Source organism: Lepidochelys olivacea, assembly GCF_965140295.1.
Source record: "Lepidochelys olivacea isolate rLepOli2 genome assembly, chromosome: 19".
Classification (NCBI taxonomy): domain Eukaryota; kingdom Metazoa; phylum Chordata; order Testudines; family Cheloniidae; genus Lepidochelys; species Lepidochelys olivacea.
The window spans coordinates 1,148,544-1,162,353 of NC_140429.1; the positions used below are offsets into that span (position 1 = coordinate 1,148,544).

The 13,810-nt window shown below is 50.4% G+C and overlaps 1 protein-coding gene across 1 annotated transcript in view; it reads left to right on the forward strand.

Annotated features, from left to right (window-relative positions):
* The first annotated feature begins 1,426 nt into the window (after positions 1 to 1,426).
* The window catches only part of EPHA10 (EPH receptor A10), a 115,257-nt gene continuing 102,873 nt past the window's right edge, over positions 1,427 to 13,810 (forward strand). The window contains exon 1 of the mRNA XM_084609764.1: positions 1,427 to 1,563. Within this exon, the coding sequence (XP_084465890.1) occupies positions 1,476 to 1,563 (88 nt within the window). The 5' untranslated portion in view covers positions 1,427 to 1,475. The remainder of the gene's footprint in view (positions 1,564 to 13,810) is intronic.

Consider the following 13,810-nt stretch of genomic DNA (forward strand, 5'->3'; position numbering starts at 1 on the left):
CCCAATGCCAGAGGCCCCCCAGCACTCCCCGCCCCCCAATCCCAGAGCCCCCCCAGCACTCCCCGCCCCCTCAATGCCAGAGCCCCCCCAGCACTCCCCGCCCCCCATGCCAGAGGCCCCCCCAGCACTCCCCGCCCCCCCAATGCCAGAGGCCCCCCCAGCACTCCCCGCCCCCCCAATGCCAGAGCCCCCCCAGCACTCCCCGCCCCCCAATGCCAGAGGCCCCCCCAGCACTCCCCGTTCCCCCAATGCCAGAGGCCCCCCCCAATGCCAGAGGCCCCCCCAGCACTCCCCACCCCCTCAATGCCAGAGGCCCCCCCCGCACTCCCCGCCCCCTCAATGCCAGAGCCCCACCCAGCACTCCCCGCCCCCCAATGCCAGAGCCCCCCCAGCACTCCCCGCCCCCCCAATGCCAGAGGCCCCCCCAGCACTCCCCGCCCCCTCAATGCCAGAGGCCCCCCCAGCACTCCCCGCCCCCCAATGCCAGAGCCCCCCCAGCACTCCCCGCCCCCCCAATGCCAGAGGCCCCCCCAGCACTCCCCGTTCCCCCAATGCCAGAGGCCCCCCCCAATGCCAGAGGCCCCCCCCGCACTCCCCACCCCCCAATGCCAGAGCCCCCCCCCGCACTCCCCGCCCCCCAATGCCAGAGCCCCCCCAGCACTCCCCGCCCCCCCAATGCCAGAGGCCCCCCCAGCACTCCCCGCCCCCCCAATGCCAGAGCCCCCCCCCGCACTCCCCGCCCCCCCAATGCCAGAGCCCCCCCCCCGCACTCCCCGCCCCCCCAATGCCAGAGCCCCCCCCCCGCACTCCCCGCCCCCCAATGCCAGAGCCCCCCCCCCGCACTCCCCGCCCCCCAATGCCAGAGGCCCCCCCCGCACTCCCCGCCCCCCAATCCCAGAGCCCCCCCCCCGCACTCCCCCTAGCGCCTGCCCCAGCGAGGCGGGCCCCCGGCCCGGGGCGGGTTAACCAGGGGGGAGGGGGACGAGCCCCGCGTTCAACCTTAAACCGGACCGCGTAGGCCCCACCTTCGGCTCCGCCCCTCACTTGTTATTGGCTGGCAGGGAGACCCGCCCCCGCATGCCCCCTTCTCTGAATGGCTGCTGGGCTCCCCTGGCCACGCCCATCCCTCCGGCGTCGCGACTGGGCGCCTCTCCCCACCCCCGCCCCTTGCCGTGCGGCCGCGCCCCCAATCGCCTCGCCCCTTGCCGCGCCCCGCGCCGTGAGTGGCTGCTCCCCATCCTCGCCCCGCCCTTCCAGCGCGCCGGTCGCTGTGATTGGCCGGGGCCGGCCCTCGCCGCGCCCCCTCGCGCTCCGCGCTCCCCCTCGCCGCGCGTGGCCGCCCCCGCCCCCGGCCCCGATTGGCCCGGCGGCCGGGGGGGCGGGGCGCGCGCCGAGGCGAGCGGGCCGGGCGGGGGGCGCGGCCGGGATGAGGGAGGCGGCAGCAGCAGCCGGGGCCGCGCGGAGTCGGCAGCACCATGGAGACGGGCGGAGGCGGCTTCCTCGTGCCGCTGCCGCTGCTGCTGCTGCCGCTGCTGCTGCCGCCCGGGGCCGCCGCCGAGGAGGGTGAGTCCGGCCCGGGGGCGGGGGGTCCGAGACGCGGGCAGGGGGCACTGGGGGGCAGGGGCAGTGGGGGGAGGGCAGGATGGGGCAATGTGGGGGGCTGGGCGGGGCAGTGGGGGGGCAGAATGGGGAAGTGGGGGGCTGGGCGGGGGGAGGGCAGGGTGGATGGGGCAGTGGGGGGCTGGGCGGGGTGGATGGGGCAGTGGGGGGGCAGAATGGGGAAGTGGGGGGCTGGGCGGGGGGAGGGCAGGGTGGATGGGGCAGTGAGGGGTGGATGGGGCAGTGAGGGGCTGGGCGGGGTGGATGGGGCAGTGGGGGGGCAGAATGGGGAAGTGGGGGGCTGGGCGGGGGGAGGGCAGGGTGGATGGGGCAGTGAGGGGCTGGGCGGGGTGGATGGGGCAGTGGGGGGGCAGAATGGGGAAGTGGGGGGCTGGGCGGGGGGAGGGCAGGGTGGATGGGGCAGTGGGGGGCTGGGCAGGGTGGATGGGGCACTGGCAACGTGGAGGAGAGGGTGAGTAGGGGCAGCGTGTGGGATGAGTGGGGAAGGGGCAATGGGGGGAGGTAGGGATGTGACAGCGAGTATCTGTGTGGGTGGGAGGATTGATTGTCATTGGACCATGAGCTGGGCTCTGTCATGAACACCTTCAACCTCTCTGTGCCCCATGTGGTTCCTCCCAGCCTCCCTAGGAGGGTCCTTTGCCAAAACAGGTGCATTGAAGAAAGGGGAACAGTTTGGGGATGAGGCAATGGGGACTTGGGGGATACGATGAATAAAGAGTTTCTGCCATCTGCATATAAATAAAGTGTTTCCAGCATGTTTATAAATAGTTGTTGTCGTCGTAAATTGCATTTCCTGAATTTCCCTATAAACAGCAGCCAGTCCTCATCCTCCTTTCCCTTCCCCTGAGCAGAAAGGAGGGTAGCTGGAGGCTGGGATCAGGGGAGTGGAGTCTGCAAGAAGCCTTCCTTTCTGTGGGGAGTCTGTCCTGGACTCAGGTTGCTCATCCCTTCCCCCTAGACTCGGTGCCTAGTCCCTTTCTATCTTATGCCTGGAGATTCCTTGCACAGATCATTCTCTTTGGCACGTGCAGCTTTACAAGGAGCCCCTGGTTCTTCATGCTAGTTTTGTATGCTATGTGAAGAGAAAAGACAGAATGAGGAAAAGCAAGCAGGTTGCTCAAAAAGTCAACAGCTGGAAGGGTACACTTGTTTCCCAGTCTGCCTCCAAGATCCAAAACCTCTGTAGACTATTATTCTGGCTGTGTGAACTCCTCCTGGTTCATAATGTATGGGATCAGTAGCTAGAGAGAACATATATAATGTGAAATCATGGTAGAGCTGTCAATTTGTGGTTGTAAAGATGTGAATTTTTAGTATTGTACTTGTGCTATTGTGGGGACAATAGACCATGTGACGGTAGGTGAGTTTCGTTAGGCTGTGCAGTTATCATTCCCTTCTTAACTGACAGAATAACACAGAGAGACACGGTGGGTGAGGTAATACCTTTTATTGGACCGACTTCTATTGGTGAGGGAGACGAGGTTTTGAGCGTACACAGAGCTCTTCCTCCGGTCTGGTTTGAAGAACAGAATAACACAGAGGCTACAGCCAGAGATGGGAAAAGGTTGCAGTGTAGTCTGGCCAAATCAGTGAATTTTCACTTCCTGCGTCCCTGGACCTATAAAGTCTAATTTAGCTGAGAGACGTGTGTAGCTTAAAGATTTGGACAGCAGTTTTATGGTTTCCAGGAACAAAGAATCGAAAGCTTCCATTCTTGTCTGATTAATTCTTACTGTGTTTGCTGGGTTGTAATCCCATCACTTAAGGAGAGTGTAGAAGATGGACACCTGGTGATGTGAACAGTAGAGTCACTACTATCTCTAAATTCCAAGGCAGACTGGCTGACGTTGTGGATAATCTGGTAAACTAAACCATGTAGATTGTGTACTTTACGCACAATTGTCATTCAGGTGAACTAACATGAGGTACTAGTATAGAGCTTGTAATTAGTGCTGTAACCAGTCTGTCCTTGTATTATTGGTGAATAATGCACTAAGTGAGAACATGATATATGACTTAGGCCCTATGTGATAAAAGTTCATAATTCAGGTAGGTATTGCAAGTTCCCCAATACGTTGTTGCTTGACTGGAGTTTTTTTCCTCTTTGCCATGCACGTGTATAGTTGGAGAACAGTTCTGCTTTTCTGTGGTATGCAGAAGTTAATTTAGAGTCCCAAAATTCTCCCAAAATTTACATGACTAGAATATTCTCTGGAGTGGAAACTCTAGATTCAATTCCTTTTCCTTTCTTGAATTAATCTAGAGGAGATCCTGGTAATAAAGTCTCATCAAGTGTAGTTTTTGACTTGAAATACTATTTCTGGCTGCTAATTTCCTGTATGTCTAGGTGCCACATGACTGCCATTGCATTAAACTGCACGACACAGCTCTGTTTTGTGTTGAAAAGTGTGAACTGCTGCTTCTGTTTCCATTGCCAATGCAGTGTGGATTCTCTGGAGTCCTACACTTCAGAGCATCCTTCATTATGGGTTCCCTTTTGGCTTACAAAAAATGCCCCATGGGTATTGTGTGTGGTTCCCCATCTGGTCACTTACCCAGCTGTGTATTTATCTGTAGATAGACACACAAGCTTGCCAACACTGGCTGCCTCCTCCAGGTGTTGAATAGATTACCAAGAGCAATGCTACAGACAGTGGATCTCACTGGAACTCTGCTGAGAGAGTTGAGTGTGCCCACCTCTGGGATGGGACAGTATCTGATAAAAATACACAACCCTGAGAGTGGAGAGGGGGAAGGAAAGTGAACTCCTGTAGGTTAGGACTGTGCTTGCTATACTAAATTTATCCTGAGGCTTCAACCTTCTCTCTAATCCCCCCATCTTCCTGCCCTTACCTCTGCCCACCTCAGCTGCTGCCCCTTCTTCATACTTTTGGATGATGATGCTCCCTATGCCTGGAAAGACCCTCACTCCCGCCATGCTCTTCATCACTGAACTCCCCTCCTGGACTGTCTTCTCCTCCTCCTAGCTCAGGCTCTGCTTAAAAGTATTTGAACAGATCAGATTTACTTCCCTCAGTTCCGCCTCTGTAAAGAGTGATGATAATCCTTCCTTTCTTGATGGTAAATTCTTCAGGGCAGGGGCTGTCCCATGCTATGCTTGTGCAGTGCCCCGCACAGCAGGGCCTCTTACTGCTATTGTAATACTAATAACTGGCTTATATTTTAAGCTTCTTACCTTCTCCCTGTATCTATCACTGCTGTGTTCTATGCTTCTCTTCTTTAGAAAGAGAGCTCCTTGGGGCAGTGACCCTCTCCTGCAATCCCTGGAAAATGCTGTGCAAAGCTATGATGTTGCATTAATGGTTAACAATACGAATAACAGGATGCATGTTGAAGCTATATTTGAAAAGTGTGGTTCTGTCTAAGTGTTGTGATCACCTGGAAATTCTTGCTGGCAAGTTCCCTTTCTTTACACTTGGTTACACAGCAGCTCTCTGAACTTGCCTTCTGGAGGTACTTAAAAATGTCCTAGGAGGAAAACTCAGATAGGCTGACTTTGTTCTAGGCTCTTGTCTCTCACCCCTCTACCACCTTCCTGCTTTGCTTTCACACTCAGAATCATTGAATTCAATCTGTCTATAGCATATTGATCTGCTTTCTGCGATATTTTTCATTCAAGCAGGCAAATAAATGGCTAGGAGTTCATATACTTTTTTTCTAAATGAGCCCAGTGAAGCTTAATTTAACATTTGCATTTCTGAAGAGCTGAAGTTAAAATACACTAGAGTCACTAGTGTTGCTGAAATTCCCATTTACACCATGAAGATGGTGCTCAGTGTTGCACTGTGGTGTGAAGTGGCCCAAGCCCTAGAGGATGCTACATGTTGTAGTTCTGTTCTGTCTAGAAATGGCATGGCAAGCTTGGTTTCTTTCCCCATTTTGCCTCTTGCTTTCTGATTACATTGCACTCTGCTTTTCCCCTAACATGGAGCTCTGTGCTCATGTTGGCCTTTGCTTTCCACTTGCATGGTTGTTCTGATGGGTAGTGGTTTGATTTATCACTGATTGATCAATCTATTCTGTCCTGCGTGTGCTCGATGCATTTACAAATTCCCATGGGGGAGAGGAGCCAAGACTCATCTGAATGTCTGTGCCATTCTCTTCACAGCAGAGGGCCTTAGCATGGGAGGCTGGACAATGAAGATCTGACACTTAAGATAAGCCTTCTCTCTTTCCTCTTGCCCCTTTCACAATTCATCCATGCCTAAAATACTGTATTGGTGCCCCAAATCTTATAGTGTTGTCCTTGTCACAATATCCCTCTGGGGGTGTGGTGGAAGCATCGGAGTCTGAACACAGTCCACCAAGAAAGCTTACGGTACGAGGATAGAAACATGCTGAAAGCCCAGCTGGATCTGGTGGTCGAGTGGTTGCAATGTTCATATTAACAAAGCCTGATTTAAATCTTGATCTGCAATTAAAATGACCCCCAACATCAAGCTGCAGTGCTGGTTTTCAGCCAAGATCATTTGACTGAACACTCTGGCTTATTTGAGACGGCTCCTCTGCCTGTCTTCCCCTCTCAGTAATTAGGGCAGGTGCAGTCCCTTGGAATAAGGCAGTTTGCTGTCTGCCAGCCTTGTATGTTTTTAGCTTTGCTTCACTCTAGTGACGCCCTCTGGCGGCTGCAGCTTTTTCATTCCAAGTAATCCCACTGATTACACCTATTTAGTTCCTGACATGGGTTGCATTAACCTTGCCTGTTAGCCTCTGTCGGCTCCAACCTTTTGCTTTTCCTCTAGGATCCTGAGGAATTTGGAGCTGTCTGTTTACAGTACTCAGCCTTATAGGTAGGGAGACCAAAGAATGACTGTTTGTAGCTTTGTCGGTCCCAGTATATTAGAGAGACCAGGTGGGTGAGGTAATAGCTTTTATTGGACCAACCTCTGTTGGTGAGAGAGACAAGCTTCCGAGCTTACACAGAGCTCTTCTTCAAGTCTGGGAAACTCATTGATGAATTGATCATAATGCTCCTTTCTTGCCTTCGAGTCTACAAATCAAGGAGTCCTACGCTGACTGTGCTCTGGGATTGCTTTCATATTTAATGCCATAAATACCATGTCTAACTCATCTGCAGAACTTGGCATCACAGTGCTATGGAGCCTGGGGAGCCTTACTGCAGGATTTTGACCCTAGTGTACCGTAGTGTACATGGTGGTATCCCTACATTCCCACTGTTGGAAAGCTACTGAACTGTCACAGGTTTCAGAGGGGTACCCATGTCAGTCTATATCAGAAAAAAACCTAAGGAGGACTTGTGGCACCTTAGAGACTAACACATTTATTTGGGCATAAGCTTTCGTGGGCTAAAACCCACTTCATCAGATGCATGCCTTTCACAGTGGCTTCACAATGAACTGGAAAATGAAAGGATTTTGCCCAGTGTGCTAATTTAATTTCCTAGACACCTGCCTGTCTTTCTTTCTGGGTGTCCCCTCTCACTTTCCTGGGGTGATATGTACTTGGTGGGGATCAGTATTCACTTCTTCGCTTGCCCTATCTTTTTGCCACACTCCTTAGATGTCCAGGAGACAGAACCACTTGCCTTGAGAGGAAAAGAGCTTGAATGAATGTTGTTAGCAAGGGATGAATGGAATCCAACAGAATAAACTGATTCTTAGTCTCTGGATGATGATTATCAAGAGAGTTTATATGCCTGTGTCTTCAAGATGTGTTTTTCAACAAGAGTCTCCTTATTACCCAGCTATATAAGGAATCTACAGGAAGATGAGACTCTGAAAGGCAGAAGAGAAAAATAGAGACAGAAGAGTGACACTCAAATGTCTAACTATGACATACAAGAATTTTAAGGAATCCATGTAGCACTTCAGTCATCAGGTTCCTATGGCCTGCCAGGGATTCTCATCCTTCTACAACTCCTGTAACCAGTTCAGTCATCCGGGGCCGAGTTCAGGTTTGCAAGGTATAGCACTGCACAGAGCTCTCCCAAACATGGGCAGAGCTAAGTTGTCCTTGACTATATCTTCTGCCTCTTTTTTAGAAGCATTGGAACAGATGTGTACATAAAACTGCCCGGCAGTCCAGAAATTGTCAGCATTAACCCTTTACAGTCTCTGTCCCAAGCCCACACCTTCAAGCATAGCTGTACTCTGTCTGGACCAATAGCTCCATCTCAGCCAAGACAAAGAGATTTTGAGTATCAATCCTGAGCTGTGACAGTTTCATGGCACCAGAGACCCAGGGGCCAGTCTGATAAAGGAGGTTTCATTATTCTGTTCAGATGTCTCTCCGCCATTGCTATTACACTGTGATAAAGTGCCCTCCTCCAGCATCTGCAAATCCTTCATAGAGTAAGTTAGTGGGAGCAGACACAGTTACAGCAAGGCTTACGATTTAAAATAATAGACCATCATAAAAGTAGTTTATTGCACCAATATGGAGGTTTTCACACACTCTGTTTTTTGCAGAGTAAGAGCTCTGGCTATTCAGCTCCACTGATTTCACAAATTAAACAGAGTTGCCATCCCTTGTGCTGCATCAGAGAGCAGGGTTATTTTTATTCAATCTAACACAGCTCGTAGGTCAACTCTAGCTCCCTCTTGGCAGGAGAGAGTTAGCATTGTACAGCCAGAAGCAGTAGTGGGGGAGAATCACTGTCCTCTTAACCCTCAAGCAAAACACAAGAAAGGTGAAAGCCTCTATTGCAGCTAGCCCCACGAATGAGCCACCCACACAATGGACTGTGCTCCCAGGAGACTGACTGGAAACTCAAGAAATTGGAACAACAGCGTCTCCGTGCAAACCTACTTTATTGGCCTTCTAGTAGGACTATCCCAGCGCATTTCTCTCAAAGCGGGTTGTCACTTAGATAGTTTGAGCTCCTGGGCCCAACTATCCCCAAACAGAATACCTGCAGCTCCTGCTAGGGCCAACCTCCCAGCGACCAGGGGTCATAGTTAGACACTTGAATGTCGCTCTTCTCTCTGGATTTTTCTCTTCTACCTTTCAGTGTCTCAGACATCTGCCTGCAGATTCCTTATACATCTGGTTCATAAGGAAACTTTTGTCCAAGCACACATTTCGAAGACTCTGTCCTCAGGAGGCTGCCCAACATGCTAGGGGCCTTGATGATCATCATTGAGAGACTGAACCAGTTTATTTTATTGGATTCCACTAGTCCCTCGCTTGACAACAATGTTCATTCGAGCTCTGTTGCTCTGGAGATGAGGGCATCTGTTTCCTGGCCTCCAAAGGAGTGTGATTCAAGGAGAGGGACTGCCAATTCAATAAGTTAGCAAGTATTCAACAACTCTGCTGCTCAATTAAATTTGGGAGTTGGTGCCATAGCAACTGTTACGGTATGGCTTAGCCTTCTCTATGCTGAGCTGGTCAGACAGTTTGAGGCCAGAAGGGACCCAAGATCATTTAGTCTGACCTCATGCATGGCTCAGGCCACCAACGCCCACACGCTAAACTCAGCAACCAAAATTAGGCCATATTATCACAGCCCACAGGAGACTAGACTGTTACGTGCCGCAAGCAGAGAATAGGAGGGACTGAGGTGCACCAAAGCCCGAGACGCATTCAGTTGGCAGGGAATTGATTGAGAGAGATACCCGGATAATCCTGGCAAGTGACCCTCATGCCATGCTGCAGAGGAAAGCAAAAAAACCCCTCAGATCACTGCCAGTCTGACCTGGGAGCAATCCGTTAGACCCTGAGCATGTCAACAAGAACCAACGAGGCAAGTATCTGAGAGAGGATGCTCGCCTGCCCACCCGTCCGGTGTTCTACCTCCGGCCAGGGCCATCTCAGAAGAAGAAGAAGAACAAAAAGCTTGCTCCAGAATACATTTGGAGGGGGGAATCCCTTCCTGACCCCTGTGGGTAACCAGCTAAGTCCTGAAGCATGAGATTTTTAGGAACATAAGACATGAACCAGAAGAGACCCCAAAGGCAGCTGACCCCTGCTCTCCTCCCAATCACAAGCAACCCTGCCATTAGGGCCGGATTAATGCAGGGGCTTTAGGGGCTGCAGCCCAGGGCCTCAGGCTAAAGGGAGCCCTGCATAAATAAATCCATAATTATATACAATTCAGTGGTCACCAACCCGTCAATCCTGGAGCCTCCGCTCTGCCAATGGGAGCGGTGGGGGTGGCACTTGTGGGTGCGGGCAGTGCAGAGATACATGCTGTCTCCCTCTCCTCCTCCCCCTCTACTGCCAGGGGCGCGCAGAGATGTGCCAGCAGCCATGTGCTTCTGGGAGTGGTGTGGGGGTATGGCAGGCAGGGCAGCCTGCCTGAGCCCTGTTGTGTTGCCGGCCGGGAGCCACCTGTGATAAGTGCCTCCCAGCCAGAGCCTGCACCTCGCACCCCCTCCTGCACCCCAACCGTCTGCCCCAGGTCAAAATCTCCTGACCAAACTCCCTGCCAGAGCCAACACCCCTCACCCTCTCCTGCACCCCAACATTCTGCCCCAGCCTGGAGCCCCCTCCTGCACCCACACTCCCTCCCAAAAAGAAACTAATATAACAGCTGTTCTAAGGTAAGATGTAGGCTATTTTGAATTAACTATATTCTACATGTTTTAAGACTGAATTGTAACCACAGAACGGCTTTATGTTAATTAAAAGGCAAGTTTAGTATAGCGTTAGTAGCCTTGATGCCATAATTGTGATCATTTTATTTTAATTTAGGAAGAAGACTTGTATACGGGGGCCCCACACAATCTAATAGCCCCGGGACCACAGGAGAGTTAATCTGGCCCTGCCTGCTCTATAATCCCACTCCGATTTGTTCAGAATTTAAGTACCAGGTTGTATTAGATGGGAAATATCAGGTTCTAAGTGCTGGGGAAGATGCTGCTTGTGTGTCGGTTCTGCAAAGTACATAACGCAGCCAAAGTGTGGGATGGAATTTAGGTCTGGAGTTCTGGCATGCTGTGTGCTTTACCTGGTAAACTAGGTAAAGTAGGTTGGTCAGAAAGACCTGGAGCTCTTGGGGAATCTGGCTGCACAGTCCCTCGAACAACCAGCTTGAAGATACCGTTGGAGTCCCCGTTACAAAGTTACCTGGTGGATGTGGTGCACCCTGTGATACTTGAGTTAGCCAGCAGAGCATGCTGAAGGACACTGGCATCGGCTGGCCAGCTGGTATTCAGAGAGCATTCAGTCTTCAGCAGACCACTGAGCTCCCATTGCCCTGTGGGGACTCCAGGAAGAAGGAATGACTGTGTATATGTTTAACCTTCTGCTCTGCCAAACACATGCAGTCAGTGCTCCCCATGGGGCTCAGTTACTAAGGCAGGTAATCTTGGTAGTGCAGACGCCTGCGCTTCACTGGAATCCATGCACGCTGACAGGCGATGATAAACTCTCCTGAAATTGAGAAATCCAAGAATTCAGCATCAAACGATCTATAAATGACGTGATTTTTCCAAAACATCCCTTTGTGTTTTTCCAAATATTACAACACTGGCCATCTCTGTCTCTTTAGGTTCATGTTCTATGACAAGCTAAATGTTCTCTGAAATAAAGCAGAATTTTCTGCACCTTGGGGTGTTCTGTAGCCCATGGATGAGTGGGAAGAGTGGAGCTGCAGCCTAATGCAAGGGGAAGGATGGGCAGGATAAAGCATGTGGGATGCTGGCTTCTGGGACTCCCACCCTGTCTCTTTGCTTGGCACACTTCAGAACTAGTGTCAGTGCCTATGGGACGGTATTAAGAACAGGCATGCATCTGGGATTTTGGAGGGTGAAAGGTAGATCATATGGTGTGAGAGGGGAAGGAGGGTCAGGGAGCAGCTAAAGCAACAGTGTGAGATACTGGGGTCTGAGAAAGCTCCCACTTGTTCCTGTGGCTAGGAGCCCTGGGGCTTGGGACATGGAGTTGTGGTGTGTATGAGAAGATGGAGTCAAGGAGCACAGAGGACTGTACCCAGAGGAGCCCCACAGAGATTTCTGGGACTTAAATTTACTGTACTTGTTACTCCACTGCAGCTCTGAAAGCTGATTTGCATATGCCTGCTTTCTTAGCTACTGTGCAGTGGTAGCACTAAAGAGAGATCTGAAATCTCAATACTTTCCTGTCATGTTGTGGTGCTGGCAAGGAGCAAACGAGCGCTTTGCTGTGCTTTGAAAAACATGCTTTATTGCCACTCCACCAGGAAACAATATTTGAACATCTCATTAGCTTTTAAGGCCTCTCTTGTATGTGTTTTTATTCTCTTATCCAGATGTGCATATATTTGCTTAATTTCTCTATTAAGCTTCAGTATCAGAAACATCTGTCTCTTTGGAGATGGTCTCTCCCAGGGGATCTCTCTTCAAATGGTAGCACAAGTGGATTTTATAAATATAATTTAAAAGGGCAAATAATTAATTTTGTAAAGTATTGATTGCTCCTTTGAGAGCTCCCTAATACAATCATGACGTTCTGTTACCTGATACCAGATCTGATCAATCAGCGGGTCCCTTGGAGAGGGGATTACATATTCCATTACATTTCAGTTACAATACAGCCAAATGGACTGCATACAAATTTGCCTAGCAGGTACGATGATGTGTTGCAAATGTGGAACTCAGCAGCGTTGCCTATTGGTTGAAGCATGTGGTGCAGGAAGGAGAGAATCTAGCTTCTGTTCGTGGCTCTAGAACAAACACGATGTGTCTCGGAGAAGTCTCTTTCCGTTGTCGGCTGAGCATGACACCCACTGAGGTCTGACACACTTGAGTTTATTCATTCAAACCTTTGTCTGAACCAGAAGCATGCCTTGGGATTGCAATCACTATTAAAGTAATGAATGACAGATATACAGAAAAAGACAATGGCCAGCTGTTGTCTCCTGGGGCATCAGCGGGTCACAATGGGTTTCTCCTACAAAGCTCTGACAATCTATTCTGTATTATGCGCATCCAGATTGCGTATTCATTAGTTCTCTTCCAATCACCATTAAGTATCATGAATATTACATATCTTATGTAACTCATACAGTACATGTGTAAACTTTAATTGGTATAACTTCTGTTTATCTTTGCTATTTTCCTGTTGTTATTTCTCTTATCTAATTGCTTTATTACCATTGATCATGTAAATTTGGCCAGGTCACTTTGACCCTTTACTCTGTGTAGGGACTTTTTACCTGTTTTTCTCTAATTGTCTCTTGGCAGTACATTTTGCGTATCTATTGTCCCAATAACTCCCTTCAGTTTCTGTAATATCTGTGGTCAAAACATCCCCTTTGTCCTATGCAGCCTCGGCTGTAAGCGAGTTTGCTGACTAAGAAGTTCACTAAGAATACACTCGAGTCAAACAAAGCTGAAGGCAGCCAGTCAGTACAAACATCACCTTCGTCTGTCCAAACCTACTCAGCGGACATGACTTATAGCACTTCTCATGACCTTCTTTGCCTCTGTTCCTTCATCTGTAAGGCGAGGACAATGTGCTCCTCCCAGGGATGATGTGTGGCTTCATTCATTACTGCTTGTAGAGTGCTTTTGAGGCCTTCAGTAGAAAGGTGCTAGAGGACAATGAGTTGTTAGTGTAAATTGTGTGGTGGTCCACATTATTGACTGTTTTCCTTGTTAGCCTCTGTGTCTGTCACACTTTGTTGCAATTAAATCCAAAGCAGCCCAGAGTAACACTGTTGAGGCAGGGAAGGAAACCCGATGGGGCTTCCTCTTTACCCTCCACCCATCTCTTCCCCATGCCCATTTTACTTCTAATACTATAAGACTCCGTTATGGGCATGTAATGATGCTGCTGGCTGGGTCGTCCATGAGGAGTGAACCCAAGATCTGTGGATTTAAAAGCATGAGCAGGTACTGCCAGAACTCCAGGTCTGTGTCTATTAGCTGGAGGTAACAGCAGCCTCATACCTACCCATGCCGAACCCCGAAAGGGACACAGAGCCAAACTGTGTTAACATGGGTTATATGCAGATGAAATCTGGATCTTTTGCCTAATAATCCCCCTGGAATTGTGGGTACACTGAGATCGCTAGAGTATGTCCTGCTGACATTTTTAACCACAAAGAGCTCTGTCTGGAGAGGGCAGAAGAGTGTCTAAAAAAGTGATGTGAAAACTGAGTCCCCTCTCCTTCCCCCCCACCTCCCCAAATCAGAAACCCCTAAACCTAGAAGAAGAAACTGGTTGCCAGTGACTTGCTCTTGCGGTCTGTTTCTTAAATTGTCATTCATTTGTTGAGGGTTTT